A 21,844-nucleotide genomic window follows, 5' to 3' on the forward strand; every position below is an offset into this window, starting at 1 on the left:
CGATATTTATACACTACCAGTGGCACCCACGACGATAATGGAAGACAAAATAGTCTAGAGGAATTTCACATCCCACAAGTAACGACGGAAAAAGTAAAGAAAGCCTTAGGAGCTATGCAAAGCGGGAAGGCAGCTGGGCAGTATCATGTAACAGCAGATTTGTTGAAGGATGGTGGGCAGATTGTTCTAGAAAAACTGGCCACCCTGAATACACAATGCCTTATGACCTCGAGCGTACCGGAATCTTGGAAGAACGCCAACATAATCCTAATCCATAAGAAAGGGGACGCCAAAGACCAAAAATTCTAGACCGATCAGCTTACTCTCCGTTGCCTACAAAGTACTTACTAAGGTAATCGCAAATAGAATGAGGACCACCTTAGACTTCAGTCAACCAAAGGCCCAGGCAGGATTTCGTAAAGGCTACTCAACAATGGACCATATTCACACAATCAATCAGGTGATAGAGAAATGTGCGGAATATAACCAACCCTTATATATAGCTTTCATTGATTACGAGAGAGAGAGAGAGAGAGAAAACATTTATTTATCATGAGTTTTATTCATGCGTTTGATTCAGTCGAAACCTCAGCAGTCATAGAAGCATTACGGAATCAGGGTGTAGACGAGCCGTATGTAACAATACTGCAAGATATCTATAGCGGCTCCACAGCCACCGTAGTCCTCCATAAAGAAAGAAAGAAAATCCCAATAAAGAAAGGCGTCAGGCAGGGAGATACGATCTCTCCAATGCTATTCACAACGTGTTTAGAGGAGGTATTCAGAAGCCTGTATTAGGAAGAATTGGGGATGAGAGTTAATAGAGAATACCTTAGTAACTTGCGATTCGCTGATGATATTGCCTTGCTTAGTAACTCAGGGGACCAATTGCAATGCATGCTTACTGACCTAGAGACGCAAAGCAGAAGGGTGTGTCTAAAAATTAATCTGCAGAAAACTAAAGTAATGTTTAGCAGTCTCGGAAGAGAACAGCAGTTTACGATAGGTAGCGAGGTACTGGAAGTGGTAAGGGAATACATCTACTTAGGGCAGTTAGCGTCCGCGGATCCGGATCATGAGACTGAAATAATGAGAGGAATAAGAATGGGCTGGGGTGCGTTTGGCAGGCATTCTCAGATCATGAACAGCAGGTTACCATTATCCCTCAAGAGAAAAGTCTATTCGCACTGTCCAGCGCCTATAGGTGGCGCGGCGAACGTTTCAATATGGCGGGGACAGAGGTGATGGAGGCGACACGAAAGCGTGCGCGTCTCCATGTACTGGCGGCTCACGGGCCTCTAGTATCTCTAAGCGTGATCCTTGAGCTTGCTAAAGAAACGCAGAGATATGTTGTAGAAGGAGAGGGTGCGATTAATGCTGGCCATATAATATGCTCTGAAATACGAGCGACGACAAGCGCGGCTGTCGAGGTCGAGTCACTCTGCCTGCAGACAAGCGCCGTAAGAGGCGCCCCGCGTACTATAAAAGTTCAAGTCTGCAATGTAACCGGCGCCGTAAAGGTCAGTATTTCTCCTTACGTTTTTTAAGCTATACGTGATGTACGAGAATTGACACCAAACAGTCAATTGGTAGCGCTCCGATGTAAACAAAGCGCAGTACCCCCCATGGCGCTGCATAAAATAAACACTGTGTGCATTCATGACGGTATGTGCATTCATGGCTCCCTGCAATGGCTTAGTTGTGGAATGCTTGTTAAAAATGCCCGGTAACACGGAAACATTTCAGCAGTGCCCATTCACAAGATATGAGCGAGGCGATGAGGTGTGCCAGCGCGCCCCGTTTCCAGCACGATTAGAGTTTTCGCGTGCTGTACGGCGATTTCGCCAAAGTGCAACGCGTTAAATGCCAATTTTTTTACTAAATTTTCGGGCTTAAACTGCGCTACTTCGTCTTTCTAGTGTCATAAAAGCACCAATGTGTTGTTCTCGGCTTGCAGAATTCAATATGCATGTGGAAGCCTACGCATTTACCCTGTAAATAATTAGCGCGGTTTTAAGGTGGTTTGCGTGCTTAACATTGATTTGGTTGTTTTCAGGGAGAATGCCCGTGCAAGGCCGGTCTCTCCGGTCGATGCAAACATGTGCTTGCCACTTTGATATATTTGAACAGGTAAAACTTTTTACATCATGTGTTTATTCATTTTAGTTAGTTGGCTTGCCTGTAATGTGCACCAAGTGGCAGTGAATGTGTTTACCTTATGTCTAACTAAGAGCCACATTGTAAAAGGCAAATATAGAATCCAATGGCAATGATGCCTTTTCAATGCCATCTGGTGATTGTTGTTGCACTCAGAATCGAGTTCCAAGAACATGGTTCTACATAGCAATCAAGTATGTGTTGCTTCAGTCACTTCAGATGGGCACAGGCTGTATTAATAACTACAGAAGGCCCAGAAATGTTTTAAACCTTCTGGGCGTTTTTATTTGTTTACTCTAGGATTCTGATTCTGAATGTGCTGTAAAATATTGTTGATGTAACTTATAACACAGAAACAAAGGATGAAACAAAATGGAACCAACGTACACAAGCGCTAACGCAAAACTGAAATGGTTCCCGTTTGTCTCATTTTTTTTCGCACTGCCCAGTTACATCACAGAATTCAAACTAGCCCCATCGCGACACTGTTACGAAACTTTTTCTTGAATCATATGAAAAATGCACAAAGAAAGCCGGAACAGAGAGCATCTCAGCAAGGTACCTTTATTTCTATGTACAGGACAAGTGCCACTTCGCTGTATTCATTGTCATGCAAGGATGTGCAACAGTGGGGACGTGCCAGTGCTGCCAGTATCTACAAACCAAAGCCAGTTAGTTTGTTTTGCCACGTGGAGCAGCTTCAACCAAGAAATGTCCCTGAAGATGTTCAAGCCCTGACTAGGAAAGAACTTATTGACGCAGTACCACATTCTGCACTGGCAAAACACACAACTCGTGCAAGAAAGTCAACCCCTTTCACCAGCAATTCGAACATAGTCCACGCCATCGACACAATTTTCACACAACGTTGCTACTTGAGATAGTACAAAAATTTTCATTCTTTGAATCGGTGCTAAATGGTGAAAGAACAGTCGTGAAAAGGTTTACTCTTGAACATCTAAATGAAAATGAAAATAGTTTCTGTCTTCGATATGTGTACCTCTGCTGTGCCAAAGCTAGGGAATATATGCCGCGAGATAACTGATCAGTCATCCACTCTGTGGCACAGCGAAAGGAAAAAAAAGAATTACTGGAAGCGTCTGCATATTGCTTTACACGTTTGAAGAAAGGGGTACACGCAGTTGGGAAGCAAAGCTGGACAGGCTGTACTGCAGGGAGCCTTTCAAGGGAAATGAAGCCACAATGTATGGAAAAGATAAGGAGCCTCTTGCACTTGAAGAGTACGAGAATACACATAACCAAAGCGTGAGCCAGCTGGGACTCATCATTCCAGATGTCCCTTGGCTTGGCTCAGCCCGGATGGAAAAGTCAGCAGAGGGGAACAAATATCTTACTGGAAGTGAAGTGTCCTGTTCAAGGCAAGCACTCTAGCATACAAGACCTCGTAAATGCTAAGCTGGTATTTATTGTGTGTGATGGAGAAAATTATGCACTGAGACGTGCTCACAAGTATTCCCAGGTTCAACTGGGCATGCTCCTCCTTAACATGAAGGTGTGTCATTTTATAGTATATTTAAAAGTAGAGAGCCTAGCCATTCATGTGGCGAGAGACACCGAGCATATACAGGCACTTGTAGACAGACTGCAGTATGTCTACTTAAAAAGGGTACTACCTAAGCTTGTGCAGATTGGCAAGCCTTGAAAGTATGTTGATGTTCAAAAGTTTTTTCGTTGATCACTCCCATTCAGTGGGAGGGGGATACATAGAAGAAAAGCTATTCAGTACTTTGTAATATTTAAGATTTGCAATATATGTAGCAGCAATTAAGCGATAGTTAATTTATATTTACTGTTCTGTTTATATTTACTATTCACTGCCTGCTAAAGAAAGTATAGCAAATTGTGAGAACTGAAATGGCAAGAGTTTTTGAAGCATCGCAGAAGCAAAATGAGGAGTTCAAGTTTGGTTCTAGGTTTTGCAGCATAAGCATACATGGCCATCTGCGAATTTTGCTTGTATTCTGTCATTTAGTGCGTTTGGATGTCTAGTCACAGAGTTTCATTTTTTACGCTACAACCTGTGATGTATTCCCTGCAAATGACACCTTTACAAGTGTCTACAGTGCACGTGTTGCAGAAGAAAGAAAAGAAAGCTGTTGATCTTTCTTTATTTCAGCAACTATTTATTTTACATTTTTCGGATAGCTAGTCACACAGCAGCTCAGAATTCCTAAAGAGCTCGTTCGCAGTCACTCTAAAGTGGCTAAGCAAATATAAGTATAGTTTTTACTTGCGAATTAGTGTTTTTCTATTTAAAGCTGGTCCTTTCTACCTGATATAGTTTGCTGCTTTTTTTGGACTTGTCAGTACATGCATCATACCTATAAACATAGCACAATAAACATTCCTGCTGTGAATATGTGTCTGTGATTTGCTATTTGATATTCGATATTTACAATTTATATGAGAAAATGTTGAGGTTCACCCATCTCTCAACTTTCATATGCCTCAACTTAATGTGTAGACATCACTTCCATGTGTATAGGCTGTCTGAAAATAAATGTATGCCACGTGCGAATACAGGTGTGGTATAGTTGAGACAGTTGTCAGTTGTTTGTGTCATGAGATGTTAAAGAACACCTGAGAGACCTGAAACAAAAAAAATCGGCTACAACTTAAGGGCAATGAACTCGATGGACACAATACAAAATGGTGTTTAGTGCGACATGTCATGCAAGAAAGTAAAAACGACTACATCGAGAGTGCATAGTGTCCAAAAACTGTGAATGTCGTCTCACAGTTTCTCACTTGACGCTATAGAAGTGGTGGGTCAGTGGTCCTGGTGGTGTGCTTCTCGTTGGAGTCGAATCGAGGCACCGGTAGCACTGTTATATAGCTGTCTTTGACGGTCGACAAGACATCACTGTGATACCGTGCGCAATACCTGTCCACGCTGCACTCGAGAACCTCGGCGGCCGTCAGCATCTCTGGTGGACCTCAACCCAGACACGGGCTCTGCCGCCCAGTGCTTATGGTTACTCTCCAAGACACGTGCGGAATGGCACTCCAAGGAGTGCTGCTCAGCAGAAATCACTCTTGGTCCCAGGAATGGCCTAAACAGCTCCATTGGGTGGGCTTCCCCCAGCACAGGCCCACGACTGGAATGGCAACAGCAGCTCCAGTACTGGAACGGTGCACTGGTCCTGCGGCTTCGGCGGCTTCGCAGCTAGAGCTCCCTCACGTTCACCATGCAGCCTCTCTTATTTCTCGCATGCTTGTATATTTGCCACCTGCCCTCGGTTCGCATTCTTTACGTCTTTGTGGTTGCAATGCCCACAAGTTCACAGCTGCACTTAGTCACACATTACAATGCGCACGACAAAGTGATAAAAAAAAACATCACGCTTATTTGCCCCGACAGCATATACTATAGACAGTATTTATAATTGAACAGCTGATGATGTCACTAAAATTAAGTGGAATATAAACAAAAAGTGATTGTTCTATTCAAGTAACATTAACATTCGGCAGTTTGTGTTCCGTAAACATAGCGATATGTGTCTGATGAACGCTGATACTTTAGTGATGGCTAGGATTCACCTCAATTTGAAGAGATAAAGATTAAAATTGGTCAAGAAGAAACAAGCCAATCTAGACGCAGTAAGGGTAAAAGCAGACAAATTCAGGCTGGTACTTGCAAACAAATATGCAGCCTTAGAATAGAGAGATGAAGATGACATAGAGGTAATGAATTAAATTGTAACTAGGCTGGCTTCAGAAGCAGCCATTGAAGTGGGAGGTAAGGCACCAAGGCAACCAGTAGGTAAGCTCTCCCAAGTAACAAAGGGCCTAAGAAAGAAACGACAAAGAATGAAAGTGTCCAACTCAAGAGATCAGATAGAATTCCCGGAACTGTCAAAACTTATAAATAAGGAGAAAATACGGGATATTCGAAATTATAACGTGAGATAGATAGAAGCAGTAAAAGGTAGACGCAGCATTAGACAGTGAGAAGGAAACTGTGCATATGTCAAACCAAGATGTATGCATTGAAAGATAAGCAGGGTAAGAGCACCAGCTATCTCCAAGATACAGTAAAAGGAGCAAAATAATACAAATGAGTTGGAGCGCATACGGCAGACATTGCCAGATTCTGACTGGAAGCTTACCATTTTCATTAAAAAGAAAGGTGTACAATCAGTGCATTCTGCCGGTGCTAACATACGGGCAGAAACTTGGAGACTGACAAAGAAGCTTGAAAACAACTTAAGGAACGCGTAAATAGCGATGGAACGAAGAATTTTAGGCATATAGTTAAGAGACAGGAAGATAGCGGTGTGGATCAGAGAGCAAAGAGAGCTACCCGATATACTTATTGACATTAATAGAAAAAATGGAGCTGGGCACATCATGTAATGCGTAGGCTAGATAACCGGTAGACCATTAGGGTTGTACAATGGGTGCGAAGGGAAGCGCTGTCGAGTACGGGAGAAGTCTAGGTGGGGTGATGAAATTAAGAAATTCGCAGGCACTAGTTGGAATCGGCTGGCACATGACAGGGATAATTGGAGATCGCAGGGAGAAACCTTCGTCCTGCAGTGGACATAAAATAGGCTTGTCATGATGATGATGAATTGTGTCAGCTTTGCAAGCACGCTTACTGAAATTTATCGTCAGCCAATATTGGTGCGCACAAGTTAGCCCACGCGCAACTGTGAACATTGATATAAGGCCGCATTTCCCAGGACAGAGTTGAGTTGAAGAGCTTAAATATTTTAACTCGTTGTATTGATCGTTCTACATGAACCCGTGCCCCAGCAATATCAGCTGTCCTAGGGGCATCATTGCGGTCAAAGTGGCAGTCCTTTTTAGCAAAAGGTGGCCGAATTATGCCAATTGCACAGACACTGCACAAGTCCTCAATGAAAAAACCCCTATCAACCATAATGTCATCAGTGAATGACTCAAAATTCTCCAATATTGCATAGTCAGCTGTAATGGCTTTGTCTGAGGCTCGTCCACCAAATGCTTCACTGATGAATGTTATTGTGCCAGCTGGACTTACCCACATGGGACATTTTACAGTGTAAGTCGACTTGTATTGTGAATATATCAGCAGCCGACATTTCTCATACCGAGACCTTTCCAGTGGGATTTATGTGCAATCTACAACACCTCGCACTCTCGGATACTGATTAAGTGCAAAGGCATATTGTTTAAAATTTCCTCCTTTGAAGGCCACTCAATGGCAACTTTCAGCACTGCAGCAACAGGAGGCAGTGTGTGCACAAAATATCTGTGTACGGACGAAATTGTGCATTGAAAAAGTACACAGAGACAGGAAAATGACATAGCCTGTTTCAGAAATTTGAACACCAAAACAAATTTGTCCCTCACAGAAGCTTCCATCTTGTTCACCGCCTCATACTTCTCTACGAGTTAAACAATCTTGGTTACAAGTGCATGGCAAGGTACGCCAGTCATAGTATTTAGGTGAGCGTAGGAAAGAAGCACGTCCGATATCTGAAATTTTTGTGTAAAGTCCAGTGAGTTCACTTGAATGGATTTGTTTAGCTCGGGTGTGTGGCCCAGCTTTTACAGTTCAACAAGTACCCTTGTAGCGTCTTGTTCTGTAACGCAAGAAAAACGTTAGAGCGAAATTGGTACGGTTTTAAGCAAAAAGTTACCTGCTGTTGTTCGTGCACAAGAGCTTGAAAGAGGGGGAAGCCAATCCCGCACAGATGGCTCTTCAATAAAGTGAAGGTGAACTAAATTCTTCATAAAACAATGTGAAGCGTCCTACAACACGGTGTATTCACTCCTACAGCAAAACAAAACATGATGCATTGCACTGGCTTTCGTTTGCTTTAACATTCAAGAGCAGAGAGACAGAGAGATAAATCAGATTCGAAAGGCGGGGAGGTTACCTGGAAGGTAAACATCCAGTTTACTAACCTGGTGCACAGGGGAAAGGGTAAGGTGGGTGCAGAAATATTACAAAGAAAAGCACAAAGTGTGAGAAAGATTACAGAAAAAAGCACACATGCACACACACAAAAGAACACTATTGCGTCAGAGTCACTCCAGTAGGTTACTTGCCTAAGGTGACATCACAAAAGCCTGTCTCCTAAGAGTAGAATGTGTATTTATCTAGGTGCCCAAAATCTTTCGACGGTACCACTCTCGATATATTGCCCTTTACAGTTGCACAACCTGGCTCGCCTTGTTTGGTTGAAACTGCAAACTTAAACCTGCTGTAACGCCTATGCATCATCAAAACTTGGGCGCGAGGGTCGGACAAAAATAATTCTCACCGTTGTATTCACTTTCTTCCAAATTATCAGGAGGCTCGCATGCGCAATCTTCATAAATCCCCGCTTCAGTTTCGTAGTCCTGTTGGCCCTTCTTTCCTGCAACATTGTTAGGTCAACAGAAGAGATGCTTTAAGACCAAGCAAAACAAATAGAAAATCACAAACGCGTGTGCACGACCTCCGATCGGTACACAACTTTCACTACAGCCAAAAAAAGCAGCGAACGCATTGTGCATTAACCGCCTGTTTGATTCTCACACAGAACAACTAAGAACAGTTGCGGAATACATTCCCTAGTTTGCAATGCTCACAACACAGCGTCAGACACGGTCGCGAAATATTTACCGAAACAGCACGAGCGCAGGCAGAAAATTTAATAAACGGTGATACTTGCGTACCTAAACTTACCTTGGGAATCTATGGAGGGGCTTTCTTCGGCCAACCCTAGGCCTCACTCTTCCTTCGTGGGAGCGCAGAGGGATCTTTTGTGAAGGCACGGCGTTTCTTTTCAGCCGCTTTCGTAAGGGCTTCAACTCGTCTTAAGGCACAATTTCACAATCAGCTCGCCACAAAAATCAAATGAATCATTGAGAGCAGCGCAACAGTCAATTACACTCACCAAGGTGGCCCAAAAGAGGTCGTCTTTGTTAAAATGATCGCTACATACGACCATTTCTTCGCTTACTTGCTTCCCTATGCGGAGCTTGATCGCCCACAACTTCTTCCGTTTTTTCTCTTTTGGAAAGTGGTGGAGGCTCACTTTCCCGAATATTGCACGATTTGTGCATTGCGGCACACTGCACATGCCGTTGCTCTTCGCTCGTCGATTGTTTTCTTCCATAACGAAGAGCACCAAAACGCCAACACAGCTGCAGAAACCGCGTGAGCGGGAAATCTGTCAGCCCCCTACCGGCTTCCGAAAAAATGTGCGCGGCGGCGCTAGCGCGTCTGGAAAGCGCGAATAACAGCTGTGTCTTAGTAGTACTCACCTACGGGGCAGAAACCTGGAGGCTTACGAAAAGGGTTCTACTTAAATTGAGGACGACGCAACGAGCTATGCAAAGAAGAATGATGGGTGTAACGTTAAGGGATAACAAAAGAGCAGAAGGGAACAAACAGGAGTTAATGACATCTTAGTTGAAATCAAGAAAAATAAATGGGCATGGACAGGATATGTAATGAGTAGGGAAGATAACCGATGGTCATTAAGGATTACGTACTGTATTCAAAGAGAAGGGAAGCGCAGCAGGGGGCGGAAGTTAGGTGGGCAGATGAGATTAAGAAGATTGCAGGGACAACATGGCCGCAATTAGCACATGACCACGGTAGTTGAAGAAGTATTGGAGAGGCCTTTGCCCTGCAGTGCGAGAAACCAGGCTGATCATGATGATGATATCTGTCGACCCCGCAACTACAGTATGTGCCATAATTCCTCGAAAGCTCGACAGACCACTAATTATATCCTCTTCGACTGTGACCGGTTCGAAACACGCGCTTCTCTAGACGTCAGGAAGACTAGAGATAGTGGTCACGTCATATGCAAAACAACTGAAGCGTGTATGGGCAATCCTGGTGTAGTGGCTGTAAGTCGCATAATAAACGCATCGCTGAAAGCTGGACGCCCACCGCAGAGGTCATTTATTTCTCTTTCAGCCTGCGCTTCTGTTCTAACCGAACCGAAAGGCGCCGACCCGAACCGAACCCTCAAAAGACCTTGTTCGACACTCTGCTATGGTATCTTGTTGCGCAGCAGAGGTGGGTGGTAATATAGGTTGGTCTATTTGGGCCACGTTGGTTATTACGTCATGGATGGGCAACGGCTGAAAGCGCTGGTGTAACAGAAAAAATTCGAACTTGCGTTGACTAGTCATGCGCTACACGCACTGTCTTCACAACCATCATACGCTGTCCTACGATGCATACAACGGCAAACAAAAAAGAATATGCGGCCGGACAAGAAGTACTACACGTGCATTTCGATGGACCATCAGCGCCTGACTTGATTTTAGCAGGTGTGGTTTTATGCAGGCGTCCGTCCGCGCATTTCGTGACGAAGCATGGGAAACGTCGCTGCAGCTTCTTCTTAGCCACCTCAAAATTCGCCAATTCTTTTGTATGTGAGCGTACTGTTTCCACTATTATTAGGCTACAATATCCACAGAAGCTCATTAAAGTTGTGCACATGTTGAAATGTGAACTCGCATATTGTAATTAACATGCACTGCACTTTCAACTCCCGTTTAGTACCCGATGCTGTGGCTTAGTGGCTTAGTTACCGAGTACGAGGTTGCGTATTGGACTCCCAGATATCGCTGCCCTTTTTTCTTGGGATGGGAAGGCAATAACGCTCGAGTGGTTCAAGCTCAGAGAAGAGGTTGGCTTTGGAATATATAGGCTATGCTATAATAGATTTCAATACAGTGTACAGAAATGTTTGGAATTAAACACATTATAGACCAACGTATGAGTTTGGCTAGGCTATACTCGACAACTTTCTGTAGCAGTGCCACCAAAAGTGCGTGGGTGGAGATTCTGTGGCTGTGTTCATGCGCCAATTAGTCCTAAATTTTCTTCTCCGACGGCCGAGTAGTTCTATTCGGGCGGTGGCTGGCTGAGCGCAGCTGCGCGGGCCCCGTCTCGAAGGGCATCTGCAATGATTACAAGGTCTCGGCGGTGAGGGCTGATAGCTTCGTGTGCGCGTTGTTCTCGGCGCTTAGTTTGCTTGAAACGAGAGGGAGCACGAAGCGTCAGTTCGCTGGCTGCTGATGCCACTCTTCCTCTGGCTAGCGTTTGAACAGCGAGTTTGTGCGGTCATCCAGTGAGATGTGTTCACCTGCGCGCGCGTAACTTTATGCTTGTTAATTGACTCAGTAAGAGAATGTTTATAAGTTTATACGACCGGTAAAAGTACCATCTTCGTATAGCTCTCTCATAATTTGCGATCGCAATCTATGCTTCGCCTTTCCGCTAGAACTGCGCATTTTTAAAGTGTTTACATGTCAATCCACTTCGTGTATCAACACCATCAGTGGAATAGTGCCAAGATAAATGTAATATATATATATATATACATATACATCATACATATATGATGAAAGGGAAAATCAGACATCCACCCGTTCGTAGCAATTGCTACAAAGGACACCCATACGGGTTCCTCGAAAGAAAAAGCCTCATAGTTAAGGAAAAATTCGTCCTAGTTACCATCTGAGCTAACCAGGCGGCTAACAGATGGCAGGGCGAAGTCGAATTTGTCGACAACACGAAGCAAAGGCAAGTGTTTGACGTAGTAGTTCTGCGCAAACCCGCAAGGTGGAGAGAAGTACTGAATAAAGGGGAAATCAGACATCCACCCGTTCGTAGCAATTGCTACAAAGGACCCCCATATGGGTTTCTCGAAAGAAAAAGCCTCATAGAGGAAGAAAATATATATATATATATATATATATATATATATATATATATATATATATATATATATATATATATATATATTGTGAGCATTATTCATACGCTTCATATTCTCACCTGTACATACTCATCATCACCGTTTTGGGGCCTGGTGGTGGGGCTCTCACTCGGGAGAATAAAGAAGAGACTGGCTGCCTAAACCGCGTCTCACAAGTGGTGGAGTGTGCTGTCCGGTTCCTTCGCCCTCTCGCTCCAGGTCTCTCTCCAGCCTCACCTACGCTACATCCCTGGAGCTCCGCTCGGGTCGCCGCCTCTACCAACTGCACTCAACCATGTCGCAAGACCAGCAGACCAGTACCACGACATCCTCCTTGCCTACCCCTGCGGGAACTCCTTCTTGGACAGTCACCACCTCTCAGAAGGATCCACCGGTATTTGCTGGGCTTCCAGGCGACGACGTTGAAGACTGGTTGGAGCTATACGAGCGCGTGAGTGACTTTAACCACTGGAACGAATCAGCAAAACTTGCTCACGTCGCCTTCTACCTAACCGGAGTTGCGAAAACTTGGTTTTCCAATCATGAGCTCGATTTGGTCAACTGGAGCATCTTTAAACACCATCTACGCCAGATTTTCGCGAACTCGTCTGTCCGCTCCGATATCGCTAAGAAGAAGCTTGCCGAGCGTGTACAGCACTCAGGCGAGTCCTACACTTCGTACATAGAGGACGTCCTCGCCCTCTGCCGCCGCGTGAACACCTCGATGGCAGAGAGTGACCGTGTACGCCACCTGCTCAAGGGTATTGGGACTGCGGCATTCAATGCTCTTGTAGTGCTGAATCCCACTACCGTCGCCGACATCATCACTACGTGTCAGCGTCTCGATGACCTTTATATGCTCCGCTTACGCCCTGACACATCTGATTTCCAGGCGTCCAACGACAGCGAGCTACGTGCTTTGATTCGCTCCATCATCCGTGAGGAACTGCACGCCCAAGCTTCGTCAAACCGTCCTGAGGTCCATCTGACGCCCCCTGGTGGCGGCCTACGCCATATCGTGCGGGAAGAGATAGCTGCCGTGACCTGCCCGCAAATCACGAGGCCGCACCCTATCCATACGCCAACGTACGCCCAGGTTGCCTCCATAGCGCCACCCTCCCAGCAGCCACCACAACAGGCACCTGCACCGCACATGTCCCTGAATCCTATCACTGCAAGACCATCGCCTGTTTCGTCTTATAACGCATGGAGCCCACCTCGACCGGTTTGTTACTACTGCGGCATCCGTGGCCACATTTCCAGGTTTTGCCGACGCCGTCAGCAAGATGAAAGACGTGGCTATGACGGCTTTGAAAGGGATCAGTTTTCTGGCCCTGTACCACGACGTCGGCGTTCTGACTACGATTATTATCCGCGACGTTCCCCATCTCCACAGGACTTCAACACTGCCGGTTCATTGCGTTTCCCGCGTCGTCGCTCTCCATCACCGATGCGGCGCTCTTCTTCCCCTCTACGACCGGCTACTTCGTCCCCCGATCACCGCCCGGAAAACTAAATGGTGCAGCTTCAGGAGGGAAAGCTGCATCTTTTGGACAACGTGAAACTCCTCCGGAGCGCCCGTCAAATGTACTTCTGGTGTGTGTTGAAGGTGTCCGAATCGAAGCCTTGGTTGACACAGGTGCATCGCTTTCCGTTATTAGTGCTGACTTGTGTTCTCGACTGCGAAAAGTGAAGACACCGTATAATGGCCCTCCCCTTCGTTGTGTTAATGCCGTTCTTGTTCAGCCCTCCAGTGTTTGCACTGCGCGCGTTTTTATTGATGGCATCCTCCACCACATTCAGTTCGTCGTGCTATCTTCGTGCACTTACGCGATGATTTTGGGATGGGACTTCCTGTCCTCCGCCTCAGCTTTCATCTCTTGCCGTCAGCGAACTATTCAGATGACAGACACTGAATCTTCATCCGCTGTCAATGATCATAGCCTGCGTTTTGTCACGTCTACCGACTGTTTCATTCCCGCGGGCAATGAGCATATTCTGACGCTGACTTCCGACACTATTATTAATGGCGATGTGTTCCTTGCACCGAGCGGTTACTGCATTTCTGGTGGGCTTAGCATTACTCCTAGCCTAGTACGGTTTCAGGACGGTAGAGCGTTAGTCGCTGTTCACAACCCTACTTCTTCGCCAGTTGTGCTCTCCCAGGGCTCTACTGTGACATGCTTTACTGACACCGAACCTCTTTCGCTGGTACCGCTTCACACCGAATCACCACCTTTGTCTACCACAACTGATTATCACACTGCTGCCGCTGCTTTAACGGCCGCGATAAATCCCGATTTGACCGCTGCGCAGAAAGAAGACCTTCTGGCACTCCTGCACAAACACAGAGCCTTATTTGACGTCCACTCCAAGCTTCTGGGGCGCACTTCCGTCGCAGTACACCGCATCGAAACTGAAGGCAGTTTGGTTGTACGCCGCCGCCCGTATCGCGTGTCTTCCGCAGAACGGAAAATCATTGCGGATAACGTTGATGACATGCTAAAAAGAGACATCATTCGGCCATCCTCCAGTTCTTGGTCGTCTCCTGTGGTGCTGGTTCGCAAGAAAGACGGCTCTGTACGATTCTGCGTCGATTATCGAGCCCTTAATAAGATCACGCGCAAAGACGTATATCCGATGCCAAGAATTGACGATGCCATTGACTCCCTCCAGGGTGCAGAATATTTCTCTAGTCTAGACCTCCGATCCGGATACTGGCAAATCCCCATGCACGAAGCGGACAAGGACAAGACAGCCTTTGCCACACCAGACGGACTTTATGAGTTCAACGTCATGCCATTTGGTTTATGTAATGCCCCTGCAACATTTGAACGCATGATCGACACAGTTTTACGTGGCCTTAAGTGGGAGACCTGTCTGTGCTATTTAGATGACATCGTTATTTTTTCTACAACTTTTCGTCAGCACCTTCAGCGCTTGGACGAAGTTTCCACATGCATTTCCAACGCTGGACTCCAACTCAACACAAAGAAATGCCATTTTGCCAGAAAGAACATCAAAGTGTTGGGCCATCTTATCAGCAAAGATGGCGTTCGACCAGATCCCGAAAAGGTTGCTGCCGTGCTTCGCTTCCCTCGCCCTGAAAATCAAAAGCAATTACGAAGTTTCTTGGGCCTGGCATCCTACTTCCGCCGCTTCATCAGTCATTTTGCGGCCGTGGCGTCGCCGCTCCACAAGTTGCTCACGTCGGGCACTGCTTTCCCTTGGACAGATGAATGCGAACTTTCTTTTCAAGCCCTCAAGCAGGCCTTAACCACCGACCCTGTCCTCTGTCACTTCGATGAGAACGCACCAACTTGCTTGCACACCGACGCTAGTGGCCATGGGATCGGTGCTGTACTTTTACAGCGTGATACCACCTCACGGGAGAGAGTTGTTGCCTATGCCAGTCGCGCACTAACACCTGCCGAAAAGAATTACTCGATCACAGAACAGGAATGTCTCGCAGTAGTTTGGGCGATTCAAAAATTTCGACCATATCTTTACGGACGCCATTTCACGGTCATAACCGACCACCACGCCTTATGCTGGTTGTCGTCAATCAAAAATTTGTCCGGACGACTTGGTCGCTGGGTGGTACGCTTACAAGAGTACGACTTTGACGTTGTCTACAAGTCTGGGAAAAAGCATCAAGATGCCGACGCTCTCTCTCGCTGCCCGCTGCCACTATTAGCTTCGAGTACACCTCCCCATTGCTCGCCACTTGATGATGAGACTAAGTCGTCACTCCCGTTATTACCGTTATTACCTCTATCGGTTACTGACACGTTATCTTCCAATCGCGTCACTCACCTCGCCTCGTGTCAACGTTCTGACCCCTACTGCAACGGCATCATCCAACGCCTGTGCGGAACTACATCTGCACCAAATGCCCGATTACGTCGACAACTGCGACTATTTAAGCTTGACAACGATGTGCTGTACCGCTACATATACAACTCCGACGGACACCGCTGGGTACCTATTCTTCCACGTTCGATGCGCACACAAGTCCTTGAAGCCTTGCACGACGACCCATCTGCTGGCCATTTGGGATTCCACAAAACATACCACCGCGTTAGGAGCCGTTTCTTTTGGCCAGGCATGTCTACCTTTGTGGCCAAGTACGTCGCTTCTTGCGTTCCGTGTCAACGGCGGAAACGACCGACTTCGCCTCCTGCTGGGCTTTTACAGCCCATCCCATGTCCCGAGACACCGTTTGCCATCGTTGGGATAGACCTAGTCGGCCCTCTGCCCATAACGCCAGCGGGTCATCGATGGGTCGTGACAGCTGTTGACCAGCTCACACGTTACGCAGAGACCGCTCCTCTACGCTCTAGTTCGGCCTCCGACGTTGCCACCTTCTTTCTAGATGCCATTGTGCTGCGCCATGGTGCACCTCGTGTACTGTTAAGCGACCGCGGCAAGACTTTCATGTCAACAATGCTCGCAGAAGTACTCGGAGCTTGTGGCACAGTTCATAAGACAACATCCGCATATCACCCACAAACAAATGGCTTAACCGAGCGATTTCATCGCACACTAATAGATATGATATCAATGTATATCGGGCCAAACCACGACAATTGGGACCAACTTTTACCTTTCGTGACTTTTGCTCACAACACCGCTATCCAACGAACGACGGGATACTCACCTTTCTACCTAGTTTACGGCCGTTCACCGACATTCACCATCGACGTCGCTTTCTTCAATGCCCCAACTAACACCTCGGCCAGTATACCTGAACAGTTCGTCTCGAGACTTGAGGAATGCCGTCAACGTGCTCGCTTCAACACAGAAGTCAGTCAGCTAGATCGCAAGCAACGTTACGACATCTCTCGTCGCGACGTCTCCTTTCGTCCTGGAGAGGAAGTGCTCCTTTGGACGCCCATTCGTACACCCGGTTTGTGCGAGAAGTTTGAATCCCGCTTTCTTGGACCCTATATTATTAACGAACAAACATCCCCCGTGAACTATCGCGTTACTCCCGTAGACGTTTCTTCCGACCATCGTTGTTGTGGTTCGGAGATCGTTCACGTTTCGCGCCTAAAACGCTTCGTTCCGCGTTCCCCTCCTGGCTAAGTCGCGGCCTGGCTGGCCGCTTGCGCGTGCCGGGAAATTAGTGTGAGCATTATTCATACGCTTCATATTCTCACCTGTACATACTCATCATCACCGTTTTGGGGCCTGGTGGTGGGGCTCTCACTCGGGAGAATAAAGAAGAGACTGGCTGCCTAAACCGCGTCTCACAATATATATATATATATATATATATATATATTCTTCGCAAACATGACTTATAGATGGCGCACTGATGAAGTAAATGGTGCGTCTTCCCCAAAATGCATTACTTCGCGATCAGCCCCGATTTTTTCGCTTAGCCGAGCACTATTATATAAACGTGCAAACGCGCACGAAGTACAGCTACTTTGTTATATGGCAAGCGGTACAATATCTTGTGCGGCGACGAGCGCAGCAATCGTTTGTATTCAATCAAGGCTTTTGATGTGAGAAACGGACCTTCCAAGAACGGCGCAATTAGAAATCCTAGGTAAATGGAAGCGAGCCATTTCACAAATTCCGAACTGCAGGACTCGCTGTACACGTTCAGGGTGCCGGCGTCGTGGTGGCCATCGCTTGCGCATAGAATCGCCGACGCAAATGTGCGTGATGGCACTGGGTTCGGGATCACTGGAGAAAAAATGGACGCAGCACGCAGAAGTGCAAACACACGTCATACTTGTATTAGACACACCTTTCAGATCGAAATCGCACACACGCGATGGTTCTCTAAAATGTCTAGAGAACACACAGCTATATATGAATTAGTGACAGGTAATCATGCAGCCTACAGTTCAGGTAGAAGCCGCTGTCGCCGTGTAGGAGACGTCGTGGAACTTGTGTCAGACTGCAGGGTCGTACGGCAGGCGTTGTCTTCTGGCCGCGTGTAGCTCAGGTGTCCCTCCGCCCCAGTCGACGAATCAGAGCCTTTGCATGCTCGGTTTTCAGAATGCGGGGTTCTGCTCGGGAGCACACAGCAGTAGCGCACCGCGTCACATTCAACAGTTGACAAGGTGTACCTAGTTCCGCTCTCCCGAGCGCTCATTCAGCAAGGCTCAGGAACAGCAGCCTTCCTGGACCAGTTGTCCAGCGGGAGACCCGGCCAAGGTGGTATTTCAGCCGGTGAGAGCGTCGGTTCGGGTGCAGGCGTAGTTACGTGGGCGGCGACTGCTCCCCATGGGCCGGAAGCACTCCCTTCCAACGCCCATACTAGCGCAGTACACACACTACGCTCTCTGGAGCCCCGTTTGACGAGGTGCCACTGCTGCCGCTCACAAATCAGTTTCTTCTCTGCCACATTACGGCGCACTTTCTTCGTTTGTTATTGTTTTACGCCCAAGCGTACATGCCCCGTCAGTGAAATCGGCAAGATTATTTATTATATGTTGCCGCGAGGAAGGCGAGCGCCGGAAGAAGAGGAAGGCGCCTGGAGGTGGAAAAGAGAATGGTGCGCTGGAGAGAGTACGCAGGAGCGCGTTGAGCGCGCCAGCCCGCGGCAAAGCAACGCCACCTAGAGGAATGTCTACTAGCGTGGAGCACGGAACTGCACTTTCTTCCACTTTGACATATAAGCATTGCCCGTAGAGCCTATAACTAAAAAGTATTGGCCTCGAACTCCACCACTGCAAAAGCTGGCGCCACCGTCGGCGTGACGTTCTATTAGGGATCACGTGGACATAGCGGCCGCGTCGGCTGCTTCGGGAGCGCCGAAGCGAGCAGAAAACGAGAGTTCAAATTCCCTCGTACGCTGCGGTCCTCATTTAGTGGCGAGATTTTCCCGCTTCGAGTGTCTCCCTTACAACGCATGAAAACACTTCAATAGGTAGTGGCTGCCCTTGAAGGCGCGCAACATGGTAGGCTACTGCTCGGTGCCGCAGTGCCGGACTTACGCAACGGAGCCCGGTGTCAGCCTTATTCACACGTAGCCGCAGGACAAGAAGCTGCGTGAAGCTTGGCTCGCGAAACATAAAACCGGCAAACAGTCATCGGCTACAACTCGGGTATGCAGCAAGCACAGACGCGAGGAAGATTTCTGTTACGGCGCCGGGTCTGCGATGTTCGGAAAACGCGCACTGAGACGCTCGCCCGAGTCCGCTGCCCGACTAATGTCATGACGGTTTGGTCTATGAACTTGTCGATGCTATAGATACTGGCAAGTTCACTGGAGTGTAAAGGGAGCGGTAAGAAGCACATTAAAAAAGGGCATGGCATATGGTCATGTTCGTACGTGTTATGAATTAATGCACTGGATTACAAGAAAGAAGCAGCGGGAATCGCACGCTGAGAACACCGATAAAGATACAGTGCGACGCAACTCGAGAAATAACAATGAAACGTCCAAGAATTTAGAAGAAAAAAAAAAAAACATTGAATCGTCGCGACGGCACAAGCCTCTACAATGAAATTATTTTTGAATAGCTCTGATAGCGCCCACGCAACAGTGGTTGCTTGTATGCTGTCAAATTCTGATATTCTGCCGCCTAAAGCTCATGGCACGGCGCGAAAACGCGCTCGCGGTGAAAGCGAAACAGTACGCGGGCAAGCATGCAGACGCGCAGTCGGTCGCTGCGAATCTGTGCGATCGCTGCATTGAGGCTTCATTCTATTACGCTCCATTTAGTTATAAAAACACTATAAGAACATATTTCACATAGTTTGCTCTCAGCGTTTACCTACCTTTCACGCAAGAAGCCGGTTCGGGAGACTCCATCGCGGCGACCGGGCGCAGTGGCGTTCACTGTACGTATTCGGTAAAGAGACATAGCGTCTGTAAACGATTCTGTACTTTCAGTTTGCCCAAGATTATTATTTAGACAGTAAAAAACTTCTCTCGTTTCGAAAGTACTTACAGAAATATCCGGGAGAGCTCGCGCGTGGCGTTTTCAGTGAGCGCTGACAGCAAAACCTATGAGGAGCGCGCCACGTGATCCCTCATACTACGCCAGCGAGGCGCTTCCGATAGATGGAGACTCCGTAACTCCTCGCCGCCAATAATACTGTACTTAGTTTAATAAGTAAACTGATTGCCTTGGCTTTCCTTGGAAATCATTTGGACCAGGACACAATTATTCTGTAGTTACGTAATTCAAGCAGATATTGGGGCTTTAAAAAAAAAAACGTTTGAAGCAGTAAAAGAACACTGTAAAGTGCAACTATACCTATAACTCATGGTTCCACAACATCGTGCAATCACCTCCTACAGTGCTCTTTACAAGATAACGTGGGCCTATATTGACGAGTCGGCGTCTCACTGCTGCTGACCACAGTGATCAAGTGATAAAAGATGTAAATGCACTTTGCTAGCTTTTTTTTTCCGAGACGCTGCTCACCTCCCTTGCCCATTGCTTATTTCATTTGTGTTTACATCATGCCATTTCAGTTGCAGGGTTCTTGCCGTGAGCCTCTGCATCGTCGGCTTGGTCCTTTGTACTACCATGATCATCCTAGAACTCAAGGACCCTCTGCCAGCTGCTCGGACATCGTCAGAATGCCTGGTCGTATGGACTTCGGCAGGAAAAGTCCGAGGCAAACTCGTTCAGTACAACATCACAGACACCGTCTACAGCACCGTCGCCTTCTACGGTATCCCCTTCGCGGAACCTCCCGTTGGCCAAAACAGATTTATGGCGCCCAAATGCGCGAAACCGCGCAGCGGAGTTTTCGACGCCACATACAAGAGACCACCTTGCAAGCAGCCGGACACGCACAAGCCAAGGAACTACACCATGGACCCCTCCAACACGACTGAGGACTGCCTGCACATTAACGTATGGGTGCCGGGTACTTGCGCGAATCCTGGAAAAGCGCACGCCGTCGTGTTCTGGCTGCATGGAAGCGCCTTCGCGGGCGGCGTGAGCAGTTACGACTACTACGACGGCCGCTTCTTGTCCGGCCTGGGGAACTTGGTGGTCGCGGTGCCCAACTACCGCGTCTCAGTCTTCGGCTTCCTCAACTCGGGCACGGGTCACGGCGTGCGGGGCAACATGGGCCTGCACGACCAAGTTCTGGCCCTGCGATGGGTTCGCGACAACATCGGTCGCTTCGGCGGAGACCGCGACAACATCCTGGTGGCCGGCGACAGCGCAGGCGCCACATCGCTGACGCTCCTGATGGCTAGTCCGCTGGGTTCGCCGTCCACCTTCAATAGGGCTTACCTCCTGAGTGGCACCGTGATACCGGACCTGATGTCTAACGCGGGCAACAAGGCACGGGCTACTTTCGAAGCGATCGCAGATGCCACTCAGTGCCAGTCGGATAATGCGAACGCCGTGTTGCGCTGTCTTCAAGAGCGAAACGCCTCGGCACTCCTCGAAGCCTCCGAAGAAGTACACATGCAACTCACACCGAGCCGAGAGGGACCACTGCTCCCCGCGGACGCCGTAGAAATTGGTAAACGTGACATAAGGCATCTTGAAGTTATGATGAGCAATACCCTGAACGAGGCCACGTCGTTGTTCCAGACCCTTCAGCCGCAGTTTCAAGGCAAAAAGCAGGCGCATCCTAAAGAAACCATCAGGGCGGTGTTCAAGGAGCGCTTCGGCGGTGTGAGCGATCTGGTTATTGACATCATGTTCGATATCCTCAAAGAGAAGCACTACGACGTCGACGACCCAGACTATAAAGGTTGGGTCGACTTGATCGACGACATGCTCTTCCGTTGTCCGGCAATGAGTTTCGCAACCAAGCTCGCGAAAAGCGGGGCGACCGTTTATTACTACGTCTACGAGCCAAAGCCATCGTCTACGTTGCTCGACGGCGACAGCACAACCCACGGCGAAGACGTGCTTGTATTATTCGGCACAGTAACCTTTCTCTACCCTGAGCTTGGTACGGCCGAAGAAAGAGCAACAACGCTTCGCATGATTCGCACACTCTCCAATTTCGCAAATAACGGGTAA

General features: G+C 47.7%; 1 protein-coding gene across 1 annotated transcript; it reads left to right on the forward strand.

Moving 5' to 3' along the window:
* Window positions 1-19,695: 19,695 nt before the first annotated feature.
* Window positions 19,696-21,844, forward strand: LOC126525253 (pyrethroid hydrolase Ces2e-like). Its single transcript, XM_050173282.3, has one exon. It carries the CDS (start codon window positions 20,381-20,383, stop codon window positions 21,842-21,844), a length of 1,464 nt encoding a protein of 487 aa, XP_050029239.3. The 5' UTR covers window positions 19,696-20,380.

This window comes from Dermacentor andersoni, chromosome 3 (genome assembly GCF_023375885.2).
Source record: "Dermacentor andersoni chromosome 3, qqDerAnde1_hic_scaffold, whole genome shotgun sequence".
Classification (NCBI taxonomy): Eukaryota; Metazoa; Arthropoda; class Arachnida; order Ixodida; family Ixodidae; genus Dermacentor; species Dermacentor andersoni.

Bases quoted from the DNA above. Each gene is read 5' to 3' on its own strand.
- LOC126525253 (XM_050173282.3), top strand. From the start codon at position 20,381: ATGATCATCCTAGAACTCAAGGACCCTCTGCCAGCTGCTCGGACATCG.